The sequence below is a fragment of the Dasypus novemcinctus genome, chromosome 25 (assembly GCF_030445035.2).
Source record: "Dasypus novemcinctus isolate mDasNov1 chromosome 25, mDasNov1.1.hap2, whole genome shotgun sequence".
Lineage (NCBI taxonomy): Eukaryota > Metazoa > Chordata > Mammalia > Cingulata > Dasypodidae > Dasypus > Dasypus novemcinctus.
Window position 1 is genome coordinate 64,392,414 of NC_080697.1, and position 15,416 is coordinate 64,407,829.

The following is a 15,416-nucleotide window of genomic DNA, read 5'->3' on the forward strand; positions in this document are numbered from 1 at the left end:
AAAAATAATAGAAACATTTATAAACTTTTAAGAAGGTGTGAATATGAAAATCCAAGAAGCTTGGTGATCACCAAATGGGATAACCATGAAAAAATATACTCCATCATATATTGATTACACTACCAAGCACAAAGGACAATGAGAGTTTTGAAAGCTGCAAGAGAAAAGCAACATTTTTACATACAAGGAGTCCCAATTAGATTGAGAAGTGATTGATTTCTCACCAGAACTCAGTGGAGGCAAGAGGGCAGAGGGGTGAAATACTAAAAGTTCTGAAGGAAAACAAATGCCTGACAAAAATTTATACAGTGATTTGCTCTTTCAAAAATGAGGGAGAGGGAAGCAGATGTGGCTCAAGTGATGGGGCTTCCATCTACCAAATGGGAGGACCCAGGTTTGATCCTTGGGGCCTCCTGATAAAGGCATGCCCATGTGGTGAGCCAGGCCCATGTAGCAAGGCAGTGACTGCAGTGACCACATGATGGGTCAGTGCCTGTGTGGCAACCAATACATTGAGCCAGTTCCTGCACAGTAAGCCAGTGCCTGCATAGTAAGTGGTGCCTATGTGGCAACCCATGTGGTAAGCCAGTGCCCATGTGGTGAGCAAGTGCCCACACAGTGAGCCATACAGCAAGATAATGATGCAACAAAAAAGAGAGATGAAGGGGAGAGTCAAGGTGAAACATCAACAGAAACCAGGAACTGAGGTGGCACAAGTGACAGGGAACCTCTCTCCACATCAGAGGTCACCAGGATCAAATCCCAGTGCATCCTAAAGGGAAAATTGAGAAGCCAAAACCAAAAAAGAGAAATAGAGATCACACAGCAAATGGACATAGACAGGAAAAAGAGCAGGGTGGAGGGGAGAAGGGAGGGAAAAATATGAGGGAGAAATTAAGACATTCTCTATAAAACAAAAGCTAAGGGAATTCATTATTAGACCTGCCTCACAAGCAATGCTAATGGGAGTCTTTCAGGCTGAAATGAAAATACACTAGATGGTACTTCAAAACAGCCTAAGGAAACAATGATCTGCAGTACAGGTAACCATTTGGGTAATTGTAAATGTCAGTATTATTGTATTGTATTTTTGGTGTGTAACTCCATATCTTGCTTCCTACAAGTGCATAAATGCAAACGTATAAAAGGTAGTGATAAATAAAGCCTTTATTACACTCAATACACAAATATATAAATGATAACTAAAAAATGGTTGGGGTTCAGGGACTTAAAGTTTACATGCAAGCTATTGAAGTTGTATGGATGACTACAGGAACTACTGAACAGATTAAAAACATTGTTTTCACTATGTGAGTTCTTTGGTATGTTTAAAGGTTAAATCTGTGGCTGAAGTCTCATTCATACCCAAAACTATTATACGGTGAGTTTTTACATTTAAAGAATATTGACTGCTGCTTTCTCAAATTTTTGGTATTCATAGGGATTCTCTCCAGTTTAAGTAATCTCCTGTTGTCCAAGGTTAGAATACTTAATGTTTCCTCAAACATATATTATGATTTCTGTCCAGCATGAATTCTCTAATGCTTCCTGAGGGCAGAACTAAAAGTGAAAATTTTCCCACATAGACAACATTCATAGGATTTCTCTCCAGTGTGAATTCTCAAATGTTTTGAAGACTAGCATATTGATCAAAGGTTTTCCCAAAAAGACGACATCCATGAGGTTTCTCTGCAGTGTGATTTCTTTCATGTTGTTGAAGAGAGTAATGTTGACTGAAAGCTTTCCCACATAGATGACATTCATGGGGTTTCTCTCCAGTGTGAGTTCTTTCATGTCATTTTAGGTTAGATAGTTGAATGAAGGCCTTCCCAAAAAGATGACATTCATGGGGTTTCTCTCCAGTGTGAGTAATTTCATGTTGTTTTAGGGCAGATAGGTGAAAGAAGACTTTCCCACAAAGATGACATTCATGGGGTTTCTCTCCAGTATGAGTTCTCTCATGACATTTAAAGGAATTATAATGACTATAGGTTTTCCTACACAGATGACATTCATATGGTTTTCCCCCAGTGTGAGTTCTCTCATGTAGTTGAAGAGAGCTATGTTGACTGAAAGCTGCCACTTAGAAGACATTTATGGGGTTTCTCTCCAGTGTGAGTTCTTTCATGTTTTTTTAGGGCAGATAGGTGAAAGAAGGCTTTCCCACAAAGATGACATTCATGGGGTTTCTCTCCAGTGTGAGTTCTCTCATGACATTTAAAGGAATTATAATGACTATAGGTTTTCCTACACAGATGACATTCATATGGTTTTCCCCTAGTGTGAGTTCTCTCATGTCGTTGAAGAGAGCTACAGTGACTGAAAGCTTTGCCACATAGAAGACATTTATGGGGTTTCTCTCCAGTGTGAGTTCCTTCATGTTGTTTTAGGGCAGATAGGTGAAAGAAGGCTTTCCCACAAAGATGACATTCATGGGGCTTCTCTCCAGTGTGAGTTCTTTCATGTCGTTTTAGGGCAGATAGGTGAAAGAAGGCTTTCCCACAAAGATGACATTTATGCGGTTTCTCTCCAGTGTGAGTTCTCTCATGACATTTAAAGGAATTATAATGACTATAGGTTTTCCTACACAGATGACATTCATATGGTTTAACCCTAGTGTGAGTTCTCTCATGTCGTTGAAGAGAGCTACAGTGAATGAAAGCTTTGCCACATAGAAGACATTTATGGGGTTTCTCTCCAGTATGAGTTCTTTCATGTTGTTTTAGGGCAGATAGGTGAAAGAAGGCTTTGCCACAAAGATGACATTCATGGGGCTTCTCTCCAGTGTGAGTTCTTTCATGTCGTTTTAGGGCAGATAGGTGAAAGAAGGCTTTCCCACAAAGATGACACTCATGGGGTTTCTCTCCAGTGTGAGTTCTCTCATGACATTTAAAGGAATTATAATGACTATAGGTTTTCCTACACAGATGACATTCATATGGTTTTCCCCCAGTGTGAGTTCTCTCATGTCGTCGAAGAGAACAACGGTGACTGAAAGCTTTGCCACATAGAAGACATTTATGGGGTTTCTCTCCAGTGTGAGTTCTTTCATGTCGTTTTAGGGCATATAGACGAAAGAAGGCTTTCCCACAAAGATGACATTCATGGGGTTTCTCGCCAGTGTGAGTTCTCTCATGACATTTAAAGGAATTATAATGACTATAGGTTTTCCTACACAGATGACATTCATATGGTTTTCCCCCAGTGTGAGTTCTCTCATGTTGTTGAAGAGAGCTACAGTGACTGAAAGCTTTGCCACATAGAAGATATTTATGGGGTTTCTCTCCAGTGTGAGTTCTTTCATGTTGTTTTAGGACAGATAGGTGAAAGAAGGCTTTCCCACAAAGATGACATTCATGGGGTTTCTCTCCAGTGTGAGTTCTCTCATGACGTTGAAGATGAGAATGTCGACTGAAAGCTTTCCCACATAGAAGACATTCATAGGGTTTCTCTCCAGTATGAGTTCTTTCATGTCGTTTTAGGTTAGATACAAGAGTGAAGGCTTTCCCACAAAGATGACATTCATGGGGTTTCTCTCCAGTGTGAGTTCTTTCATGTTTTTTGAGGGAAGATGATTGAATGAAGGTTTTCCCACAAAGATGATATTCTTTCAGTTTTTCTCCAGTGTTACATCTCTCATGCTGTTTAAGGGAAGAGGATGTAGTGAAGGCTTTCCCACCTAGGTGACATTCATGGGTTTTCTCTCCAATGGGAGTTACATTGTATTGCATGAGTTCAGAGCATTGGATACAATTTTTATCATTTTGAAAGCATTCATATGATTTACTTGTATGGTGAAGATGCTTACGTCGTTTAAAATATGAATAGTCACTGAGGACTGCTGGAGGTGGTTTCCTGAAATAGGCTTTCTTTGTTAAGTGAATCAATGCATATTGGTTCACTCTGGTTGTGAGAGAGGAATCTTCTTGCAAAGAAATATATTTAAAGGAATTCTTCTGGGTGTGAGATCTGTGCTGTGGGGAATTAGATGAGAGACTGTAAAACTTTTGTCCATTTAAATGAATTCCTGCATTTCCCTATATATGAAACCTAGGCTAATCCACTAGTGGTAGTCTACAATCAAAATATCTGCCATGTTGGTTTCATATAAAAAGTATTCTAATCCATACACATAGATTTTCTCTATTATACAAATCTAAGTGCAGAGCTATCTGATCAATTTTGAGCTTCATGTTTCAAAGATTACATTCATGAAACCTGCTTATGCAATATGATTTTTATGTGAACTCAAGTTAGAGTTTGTGTTTAGGTTTTTACCGAAAATTAAAACTATCACAAACTTTTGCTGGACTAGCACTTAATTCTAACATTAATTATAATTTCATGATTTACTGAATTCCTAATTTATGCCATCCTTTGGTATCTATTTAGAACACTAGGGTTTACAAAATTGAACTTACCAATGACATGACTTTAGAAGTGTCTTTCCTACAGGTAGATTTACTGAATATCATTTCTATCATTTCCCATGTTTTAAAGGCACATTTCCTCCCTGTAGTGATTGCAAAAAGCAGAATAAACTGTTAGAATAGTATCAGGGGAAGAAAAATTTTAAAAGTTCCAAATATCCCTTTCAGTATGTTTCCCACATTCACAATTAACTGGGAAAGAATATCAAAGTCATAAATAGCATAATTCTAGGACATCACAGACAGAAACAATTTTGAGAAATGGAATGTGAGAAAAAAGCTGGGATGTCAGTGAGGTAAAAAAGAGGAAAAAATCTTCCAAGAATAGGAACAGGAAAAGGATTATTTTGTGACAGTTTAATCACAATAACAAATGAATATCCCTTTCCCAATGCCAGTGACACTCAATAAAGCTTGAGAACTGTATGGAACAAATACATGTCACTAAAATTTCCCCATATCTTGAGGTACATTTTAGAAATTATAACTCATACAAAGAAAACTGAAGAAATCATTACACATTTAAGGAATCCTGAAGTTAAAATATGAAAGCACATACTTTATCATGAGACCCCTCCTCTAATGCGGAGGTCTTTACAGCTCACCTGGATTCTGGTATTGAGGAAAAACTACTCCTTTTCTTGACACTTCTTCCTGTTCCAACTGGGAAAGCACATCTCTTTTCCAGACTAGATATCCTGTTTGTATGGAAAAAAGTTAACTGGATTTTGAGTTTGACAGTAACAGGGCATGATCATGATGTACATCACAAGTTACCAAAGAATATGGTAAGTACTGAAGGTCAGCAATGCAACAATAACTTGAACTTAGATCACTGACAATATTTCAACAGAAATTGTAACTCTTGACCTTTTGCCCATTTCAATGAGGACCACTGTTTGTAGTTACCCATGTACTAGTAAAAAGAGAGACTAGACTGCAGAAGTGTCTATATTCTAAATGGTGAGAAGTCTATGTTTTCAAAGTGATGGAATATTATTTTCAAAAATAATCTAATTAACATAAATTCTCCAAAAATGATCTAAATTCTATATGGAAAAGGATATATGCAATGTTGCTACTACTGTGTTCTGAAACCTCAGCATAGCACTTGGAGGAGGATATTTATATCAGCATAGCCATGATTGCTGGAAATTGAAATTCAAGAAAGACATTAAATTGTTGTCAAGAAGGTTAAATTCTATTGGGGTGAACCAGATATAATAAAAATTGAAGAAACAAATTCATTTAGGGATTGTTAGCACAATATAAATGTATTAAAATTATAAAATATAAGAATTTAATGTAAGAAAGATTATACAATTTGGAGAAGCTGATGTAGACATCTGAAATAAAAAATGAAAAATGATTTATGATGAATATATAGATAGATTAAGTAGATGTTAGATAAAAAAATACAGATATAGGTGGTAGATAAACTTTGAGAGTCTCACCTACTGAGACCAGGTTACTGATATTCTCCAGCATCACTTCTCTGAACAGCTTTCTTTGGGTTGTGTCTAACAGGTCCCACTCTTCCTTGGTGAAGTCTACAGCCACATCCTTGAAGGTCACTAACTCCTAAAAAAATCACAGAAATTTGTGTTCACACAGGGCTATCCTTACCAATGTCTTGAGTAAGATGTACAAAATAACAGCACTAAAGCAGCAGAAACTGTGTATATAAAACTCAAAAGGTGTTGGGGTTCCAGAAACATCATTATCAATGGTAAACTTCGATTTGCCTTTCAGATGTTCTCAGAGGCACAGACACACTCTGAACCCACAATACCCCATTGTAAAAGAAAATCACGTGATATAGGTGTGATATACACCTGGAAATATCCCAATAATTTGTAATTTTGCCTCTTTCTGTTAATTATTCAGCTTTCCTTTGAACATTATTAACTAAATCAATATTTGTCAACAATTTTAAGTAAATGTATAGATATTATAAGGCAAGCAATATGGATTATATGTATTATTTTAAAAAATGGATATGGTTAGGTTACTCCCCTATATAGATGAGCTTGCTTTCCTCTCATTTATAAAATCTTTTAAGAATATGTTATGCATTTTGGCAAATGAAAGTTAATGTATCAATTGCTTTCTATCTAAATTTAATTCACAGGGCTATTATTCATTAAAATGGCAGGGACCCTTGAAAACATAACCAGAATTCTGCAAAATGAAATAGGCTTCAAATCAGTAAGTCCTGATTTGCTCAGTGGTACACAGCTCAGGTATTCATTGTAATGTAGAAATACAGATGGTTCAGTGTCACAAGCCGGGGACACCTGAGAGAGTTGTACTGATACATGGCCTTAGACTGACCATTCCTGTGGTAGAAGACCTCCCAATCTCAACTTTTTCTGGGGTCTACAAAGACCAGTTTCATTGTCTCACTTTTATCTTCATGTCAGCTAAGATTAAAACAATCCTGTTCATTGCCTCTGGCCTTTACGAATCTTTAAAAATTTTCACTGAGACATAAATTGTATTCTATTATACAGCTTCTGAAACCACAGCCACAATGAAGGAAAAAATAATTCTATACATGGCAGCCATTTATAAAATTTGAATAAATTTAATTTACAAAATTGAAGGTGGGACATTTGAGTAAGAGTGTTAAGGAGAATCGTAGTTTTAAAAAAATTATTTCGAGGAAAGTGTATTTGTCTCAAATAGTTGGGTTCCTGCCTACAACATGGGAGGTCCTGTGTTTGGTCCTGGTGTCCCCCTAAAGAAGATGAGCAACACAGCAAGCTGTCATTATGGGCTGGCAGAGTTTGCTGACACAACAAGATGATGCAATGAAGAGACAATGATATGATGGCCTGGCATGGCAATCTGATGAAACAAGATATTGCAACGAAGAGACACAAATAGGAAATACAGTGAGAGACACAAACAGCAGGAGAAGAGATGGCTCAATTCATTGGTTGTTCCCCTCCCACATGGGAGGTCCTAGGTACAGTTCCTGGTTCCTTTTAAATGGAAGATGAGCATGCAGTGAAAAGACACAGAGAGCAGACAGTGAGTGCAAACAATAGGGGGATTCAATAAATCTTTTTTGAAGATATTTCAAAATGTACAAATATATTCCATCAAAAGTTTAAGAAAATTAAAATTGGAGGAAACAAATACATTATTTCTAATTTCATTTAATTTACAAAACTTCTCATGTGCTTCTGACAAATATATCTACCCTTACACCCCAGTATCTGTAATGTTGGATTGACTGAATGCACAGCTGAAAATTCAGCATCCCTTCTGACTGTAAACATCTCTTCTTACTCACCTCTGTCACCACTATTCATCATATGGCCAGGCCAAACTCAAGCACTAACATGATACATGACTTCATTATTTATTCAATGAAGCCATGGATGAGTGAGAAAACAAAAACTTCTGTAATCATCTCAGAGAATACATAGACTTAATGGTAGCTTTAACCAACTCTTGTAATTACCTTGGAAGATTACTCATAGATCCATACCTTACTTACCATAATTAATAAAGAGTCATATATAAACTTAAGATAAGATCCTTGAATAACTCCTGAATACACTTCGAATATGCACACCAATAGGAGAAATCTTCTCATATGCTGGCAACAGAGGTGCAAAAAGAATGACCTACTCACATGTGATTGCATTGCCAAAACCTTAGCTGGCATCTGTCTTCCTCTGGATTTTCACTCTCAAGCAGAAAAGCAGAAGGAAAACAAAGCTGAGAATGGAGAAAGAAGTCTTAAGATTCAAGTCTTGACCACAATTTTCTAGGCCCCCCATCATGAATGCCAAAATTTTCACCTAGGAGTATCCCCTGCACAAACAAAATGTAACATAAGGTATGCTCAAGAGAAATAAGGAAGGACTCTCCTTTCCCACAGCCAAGATGTTGGAGATCTTGTCTTCTCTGGCTAATAAAGATATGATTATCTTCATATTATAGATAAAAAGATGAAAATCCATGAATTGCATGTATTAATTAGCCCACGATGTTCAGAGACTTTTTTTTGAAAATATGCCAGTTTTACTCTTTTCGTTTGTAACAGCTTTTTATAAGATACTTAGATCACATAAAATATTACAGTAAAAATATTCCCATTACCCCCATTCCACCAACATCAACAACCTTTTTCATCAGTGTGACATATTCATTGCATTTGATGAACATACTTTGGAACACTGCTACACTGCATGGGTTAGAGTTTAATTGTAGTTTACACTCTCTCCCAGTCCATTCAGTGGATATGGTAGGATATATAACATCCTGCACCTGTCCTTGTAATATCATTCAGGACAACTCCAAGTCCTGAAAATGCCCCCTTATCATACCTCTTCTTCCCTCTCCATGCCATTACCAACTCCCATGGCTACTGTTGCCACATCAATGATAGTTTCTTTCATTGCTAGAGTCACAATTCTATAGTAAATTACTAGTAAGTACACTCTAATCCATATTTTATTCCTCCATCCTGAGGACCCTGAGATGGAGATGTTTATTCCATTTCTAAATCAAGAGGGTGCTTAAATCCCATATGATTGTTGGAAGAGATTCTCCTGCTTGTAGTTGTAGACACTCTCATTTCCCTGGTGTGCTGGTTGACCATTCTCATCTCTCTGTTAGCTGACCTGGGTAATTCCAATGAACCTAAGTGCAGGAGTTACAACTTTGCTGAGGCCAAACTCATCATGTAAATGAATTACGTTCCCCCTGCATGGGACATGACTCCCCGGGATGGCCTCCCTGATGCCAAGTGATTACTACCAAACACCAGCTGGTGATGCAGCTAGAAAAAGACTTGATTAAAAGAGGGAAATGGTGAAGACAAATGAGTTTATATGGTTAAGGGTCTTTGAAATGAGTCAGAAGATCATCAGAGGGGTCACACTTATGCACATCTCAGCAGGACCTCAGAGAAAGCCAAAGTAGATACAACCCCAAATAGTGGTGCTCCTGAGAGCCACAGAGACACCCAGGTTCTAGTCATGACAGACCATGTCAGTGCCTTGTCAATGGGCCCTACTTTGGAACTTGTGCTCTTGAATGTGATGGAGTTGGGCTCAGTTGTGGCCTCTCTACACATGCCTCTTCTGTCACGTACTGAGCCTGTGGTAGGTGCTGGGGTTGGTGTATGCTCAGGAGACTTGAGTCTCTGCACTGTGCAAGAGCCAGCTGGGCCCTGAACCTCAACAGAATTGCAACACTTGCCTCTGGTTCATTGGAGACTTCTAATTCACTGCTGATTCCAAAACATAGGTATCCCTTACCAAAATCATATCTGGAATTGGGTCCTCACCATAAGATGAAGCAGACTGGAATCTCTCATTATAAATATTACTGTTTTTTTTTTGTGTTAGCATTGGTTCTCTCACATGCATTTCTGATTTCTGGATTCTCCCTCCCTGCTCTACCATGAACCTGACCTTCTGGATACATTTTTCTTAAAATATCTTTATTCTTCCATATGTATAATGCAGCCCGCTCAACACTGAGTTCTACATCCCACACAAATATATTTGGAAATCAACTAAGAAACTTAAGAATATATATTATTAAAATAAAAGAAAAAAGAAAAAAGAATATATATATAAAATTATTATGAGGTTGATCAGAACCAAGATTAACTTAATCATTTGTACCTCAATTCCAGGAAGAAAATGATTATATTCAACATGTTTGGATAATTACATATTTTATTTAAAATTTAATCTTCTCAGTAACACAACTGATAAAGGCTAACTTACTGCTTTAACAAATGTCCTACATTAAGGTTCAGAGAGGTGAAGTAAAATGACAAATTTATATGGCCACTGAAAGACACAGCTAGAGTTTGAATTTTTTCTTCCTATATCCCAATTTTGAGTATCATAAGGGTTACATAACACACCTAGGTACTACATGGAATGTCACCTCTCATTTCAGTATTCAGATCCTCACTGTTGTCAAAATTTCCTCTTCATAGAGTTTGTTAGTTACACCCAGGAACAGCAAACCTGTTCAAGGAAATCTCCTTTCCATTGAACCTGTTGTCAGATTTTCTCTATGTCCTTGGCTAAGCAATAAGAAATTAATTTCAAGAGCAAACTGGGTTAGTTAGGCCAGTAACTTATTAGAGAATGGTCAGAAGAGAAATGGGAGAAAATAACAGATCATGGGAACCAAGTAAAGAGGAAGGGGCTCAAGAGTGATAAAGAGGGTTGACATACTACAATTCCCCATTACAGATTATAAACCCCCAGGTTTACTTGTGTATTGATCCAGGTGAGGGGTGAAGAAGGCTAGAACAGTGGGCAGAAGTCAGGAACAGGGGTCAAAAGGCAAGAGAGGGTCAGTTGGCCTTTGCACTTGCATTTAGAAACATTATCACACCCTTTTGCTAATGACAGGGGGTAGTCCCAGCTGTTTGCTGTTTTGACTGACTCCCCCACCAATCAATCCCCCAGGAGGGACCAATGACAAGGTCCCTGGAGACTATCCAGAGATTCTCCTGACTTCAGAGGAAATCTCATTCAGAATGGGATTCTTGCAAGTTTCTCTAGCAGCCATCTTGGTAGTACCAATTTCCACATGTTCAATGGTGGTGGTTTTTCTGCCAGGTTCCAGATCTGTCTATTGATTCCTTAACTTGCCTGCTTCAAACCTACTTCCCAAACATTACCTCTCAACTTATGTAATATTTACTGCCAGATGTATTCCAAGCATGCATATTTCAGCATGTTTCATGAGAATATATTTTTTAATTTTTTAAAAGATACTTAGATCATATAAATGTTACATAAAAAATGTAAGAGAGGGAAGCATATTTGGCTCAAGTGATAGAGCATTCACCTAACACATGGGAGGTCTAGGGTTCAAACCCAAGGCTTCCTGATCCATGTGGTGAGCTGGCCCACACACAGTGCTGATGTGCACAAGGAGGGCTGTGCCATGCAGGGGTGTCCCCTGTGAAGGGGAGCCCCATGTACAAGGAGTGCACCCTGTAAGGAAAGCCATGCCACGTGAAAAAAAGGGCAGTCTGCCCAGGAGTGGCACTGCACACAGCAAGAAGATGCAACAAAAAAGAGACATAGATTCCTGGTGCCACTGACAAGAATACAAGCAGACATAGAAGAACACACAGCAAATGGACACAGAGGAGCAGACAACTGGGGTGGGAGAAGGGGAGAGTAATAAAATGAAAAATGAATCTTAAAAAAAATGTAGGAGATTCCCATAAGCTCCACTCCCTCCCCTCCTGCAATTTCCCACATTAACAGCATCCTTCATTAGTGTGGTACATTTGTTGCAATTGATGAACACATATTGGAGCATTGACACTAAGCATGGATTATAGTTTACATTATAGATTAAACTTTTTCCCATGCATTTTTAAGTTATCACAGATATATAATGGCCTGTAACCATCATTTAGGACAATTCCAATGTCCCCAAAATGCAACCATATTGCACTTATTTTTTAAAGATATTTTGATTACATAAACATTACACAAAAAAATATAGGCAATTCCCATATGCCCTAATCCCCACACATCCCACATCTTCCCACATTAACAAGTCCTTCATTAATGTGGTACATCCACTGCAATTGAGGAACACAATTTGTAGCACTGCCAATAAGCATGAATTAAAGTTTACATTCCTGTTTATTTACACTCTTACCCACACAATTCTGTAGGTTATGGCAAGATACATTCTAGCATGCTCTGTCACTACTAATGTCATTCAGGACAATTCCCAAGTTCCAAAAATGTCCCTTTATTACACCTGTTTTCCCTCTCCCATCCCTCAGAACCTCCAGTGGCCACTGCCTACACAACAATGAAATAGTTTCTTCCACTGCTAGGATCACAATAGGTCTAAGTAGAAAACCAATAAGTCTACTTTAGTCCATAGTTCATTCCCAATCCTGAGAATTCTGGGATGGTGATGTCCATTCCACTTCAAATTAAGAGAGGGCTGTGATCCATTAGGGCTGATGAATGGAAATCTCTTGCTTGCAGCTGTAAACTTTCTTAGTTCTTTGGTATGGAAATTGTCCATTCTCACCTTTTGTTAGTTGTCCTAGGTGGGACCAATGAACTGGAGAGTAAGTGTTGCAACTCCATTGAGATTCAGGGCCCAGCTGGCACAAGGACAGCCCAAAGATTTAAGTCTCTTGGATGTACACCTACCAACTCTAATACTAATTATAGGTTCAAATTCAAGAACAGAAGAGCCATGTGTAGGGAAACCACAACTGAGTCCAACTCTATCACCTTGGGGAGCATAAATTCCAAAGTAGGGCACATTGGTAAGGCACCAAACTCCTGATCTATCTGACCTGACTTTAGTGTCTGGATGTCTTCAGAGACCTCAGGAGCCCTGCTTTTTGGCAGTAAATGAGATCCTATTAAGACATGCATAATTATAACCTCTGAAATGACCTCCCAACCCACTTTGAAGTCTTTAGGCCATATAAACTCATTTGTCTTTTATATTTTCCCCCTTTTGGTCAAGGACTTTTTCCAAGAACATTTCTGATGTCATTGTATTTATGCAGTATGTCTAATAGATAACTTACTATTTTCCATATCTGCCCACATAGGAAGTGCTTTAATTTTCTGTCACGTTTATTACTGCATGTGACACAGCACATTACTAGGCTCTCACTTTATGACTAATACATAGTGCTTTCAAATATATCTGGGAAAAAGACTACATGTTGATAATTGAGTCATTCTTCCATCTCCCATAATCACTTCAAGTCCCATAGCTTGAATCCATATATTCTCACATTTCATATTACTTTTACCAGAGGAGATTAACCCCATAATAACCAGGTGAATGATGTCATTTTAAGAAATCACCTCAATTTACCACCAGTGTCTACAGTTATTCCTGCATTCATATCCATTAGTTACTCTTCTCTCATTGAAGAGCTGTGTCACCTGTTTTAAGTTGAATCTCTCTAACTGAATTACAGGCTTCCCTATTCCTTTCTGAAGTCATTACTAGCAACTGCTCTCTTATCACGCTTAATCACCGCATCATTTAACCTTATTGTTTCTCTTCTTTTATGAACCAAAATGCCCCTTGTGTCTGTTTCATCTCTTGTGCCTGATTTCCTTTTCATTCTTTCATAGTCAATCTAAATAAGCACTTTTATGCTTCACTCACACACCTTAAAGAATGAGTTAGTAGCATGACAGGCATCCTCTTAAGTAAATTATGCCACCATCTCCAATAAGCTCCCCATTAATAAATCCAGTGTGTGAGCTTTAGTCTATAACTTGGAAGTAAAGAATTGGACCTTTTGGGAACTTTCTTTTCCCTAGACTTCTCTGACATTTCAGTCCAGAATTTATTCCTTCTTTTTGTGTTCTGCATGGCCATGCTCAAACAGGATTATTAGACCATCTTGAGGCTGAATTGTATGTAGCCCCCTCTCTCCCACTTCTGTACACAATCATTACAATCACACATCTATTCAATTGCTTCAATTTACTCCATGTTGGCTCAAAGCTGAGTGTACATCTCTATTTTCATAGGTAAAGGCAAAAAATCCAACAGAACTCGACAATAATACCACTATGAAACCACAAATCTAAAATAAATTCTCTTTTTCTAGAGCTAATTCTGTGATTAACCTTGATGTCACCCAAGATAAATATAATCAAGAATATGCCACTTTAACAAAATATTTCCTTCAAATTAAGTAATTTTAAGTTAGGACTTCTCCAGGCATCCAAGGATTGAATAAGAACTCATTTCTCAGAAACACTCAAACACATTCATATTAGCTATTGTTTCAGCACTGAACTCTATAACCACCCTTCATTTCCATGGAAATCACCTCAAAAAAATTCCCACATCATCCTCTTTTAGTCTTTGTTTTGTCATTTTCTGAGAGATCTCTTCACTGAATCCCAACCAAAAGTATCCTTTGCCCTTCCTATAGCCTATATTAAAATTCTACCATTCCTTCAGATCACTCATATAATTTTTCATTGTACTATTATTTATTTGTTTGTTCATATTTTGGTCTCTCCCTGGTCTCAATGCAAAAAATCCTTCCTTCAGTGGTAACATATTAAAAGAGTCTCCCTTTGGAAATGAGCAAATAATTATAAATCCAGAAATATTATATATCCACAATAACTTTACCTGACCTCAGATTGCCTTTATCCAACTGCCTGTAGTCAAATTAAATAACACATTCTGATTAAAAAGTAAATCATTTACAAAATTAATGAGTACTCTCCCACCTGGTTAAAATTCTCTCCCTTATTCATGAGAATCCAAATGGACTGAGAATGCAGGGAGCCCAAGTCTTAAAGAGGCTGCTTTCATCACAAGTGTAGTTCAGAGCCTCTTTCTCTGTAGAAAAATCAGCACTTTGATGGCAAACTCTCTTTTAGTGTAGTTGTAATAGCATCAGTCCTATAATTCAAAAGACAAAATTAGATTAACACAGATGTTAGTTAAGATAAATCTACTCAAGGCACACCTTGTGTCATTCACTTCCTTCTAAAACTCTCAAAACCAACTTTTCTGCTTTTTCAAAGATATGTCACACTTTTATGGATTTTGGTTGTCCTGGGCAAGTAGTCTAAAACACCTATAGCAAAAAGTTTCTTATTAATCTGTATATCTAAGAGGAATGGAAATCTACCAATATTTTCTGAGTCACCCATGTGATTATATTTGTGCTGAAGAAACAAGGAAAATTTTTACAGTTCTAGAGTGTGTATACTTTACTAAGATGCACACACTGATTGCATAAGGCAGCCATCCACAATTTTCTTCCACCAAAAAGGATGAACTCTGTACCCTTACCCAATCCTGCTTTCCATCAGAAGGAAATTCAGTGAACAGTTACAACAGAGGTTCTCAACCATTTTTGTTCCAAGGACCCCTTTGTCAGTCAGGTGAATATCATGGACCCGTACTCAGAATGTAGCAGCACATAATTTTATGACACTCAACATCAGCATG

At 37.7% G+C, this 15,416-nt stretch overlaps 1 protein-coding gene across 1 annotated transcript; it reads right to left on the bottom strand.

The window, feature by feature from the left end:
* Positions 1-1,149: 1,149 nt before the first annotated feature.
* Positions 1,150-14,861, bottom strand: LOC101423704 (zinc finger protein 709-like). Its single transcript, XM_023582876.3, has 6 exons — positions 14,687-14,861; positions 8,077-8,162; positions 5,885-6,011; positions 5,036-5,128; positions 4,422-4,513; positions 1,150-3,974 (listed from the first exon to the last, which is right to left on the bottom strand). Exons 2-6 carry the CDS (start codon positions 8,107-8,109, stop codon positions 2,061-2,063), a joined length of 2,259 nt encoding a protein of 752 aa, XP_023438644.2. The 5' UTR covers positions 8,110-8,162; positions 14,687-14,861; the 3' UTR covers positions 1,150-2,060.
* Positions 14,862-15,416: the final 555 nt, after the last annotated feature.

Coding starts and splice junctions, on each gene's coding strand:
- LOC101423704 (XM_023582876.3), bottom strand. CDS start 8,109: ATGCCAGCTAAGGTTTTGGCAATGCAATCACAT. Junction 6,012..8,076: donor TTTTGGCAATGCAATCACAT/GTGAGTAGGTCA, acceptor TGATTTTTTTAG/GAGTTAGTGACCTTCAAGGA. Junction 3,975..4,421: donor CTTCTAAAGTCATGTCATTG/GTAAGTTCAATT, acceptor AATTCCCCACAG/CACAGATCTCACACCCAGAA.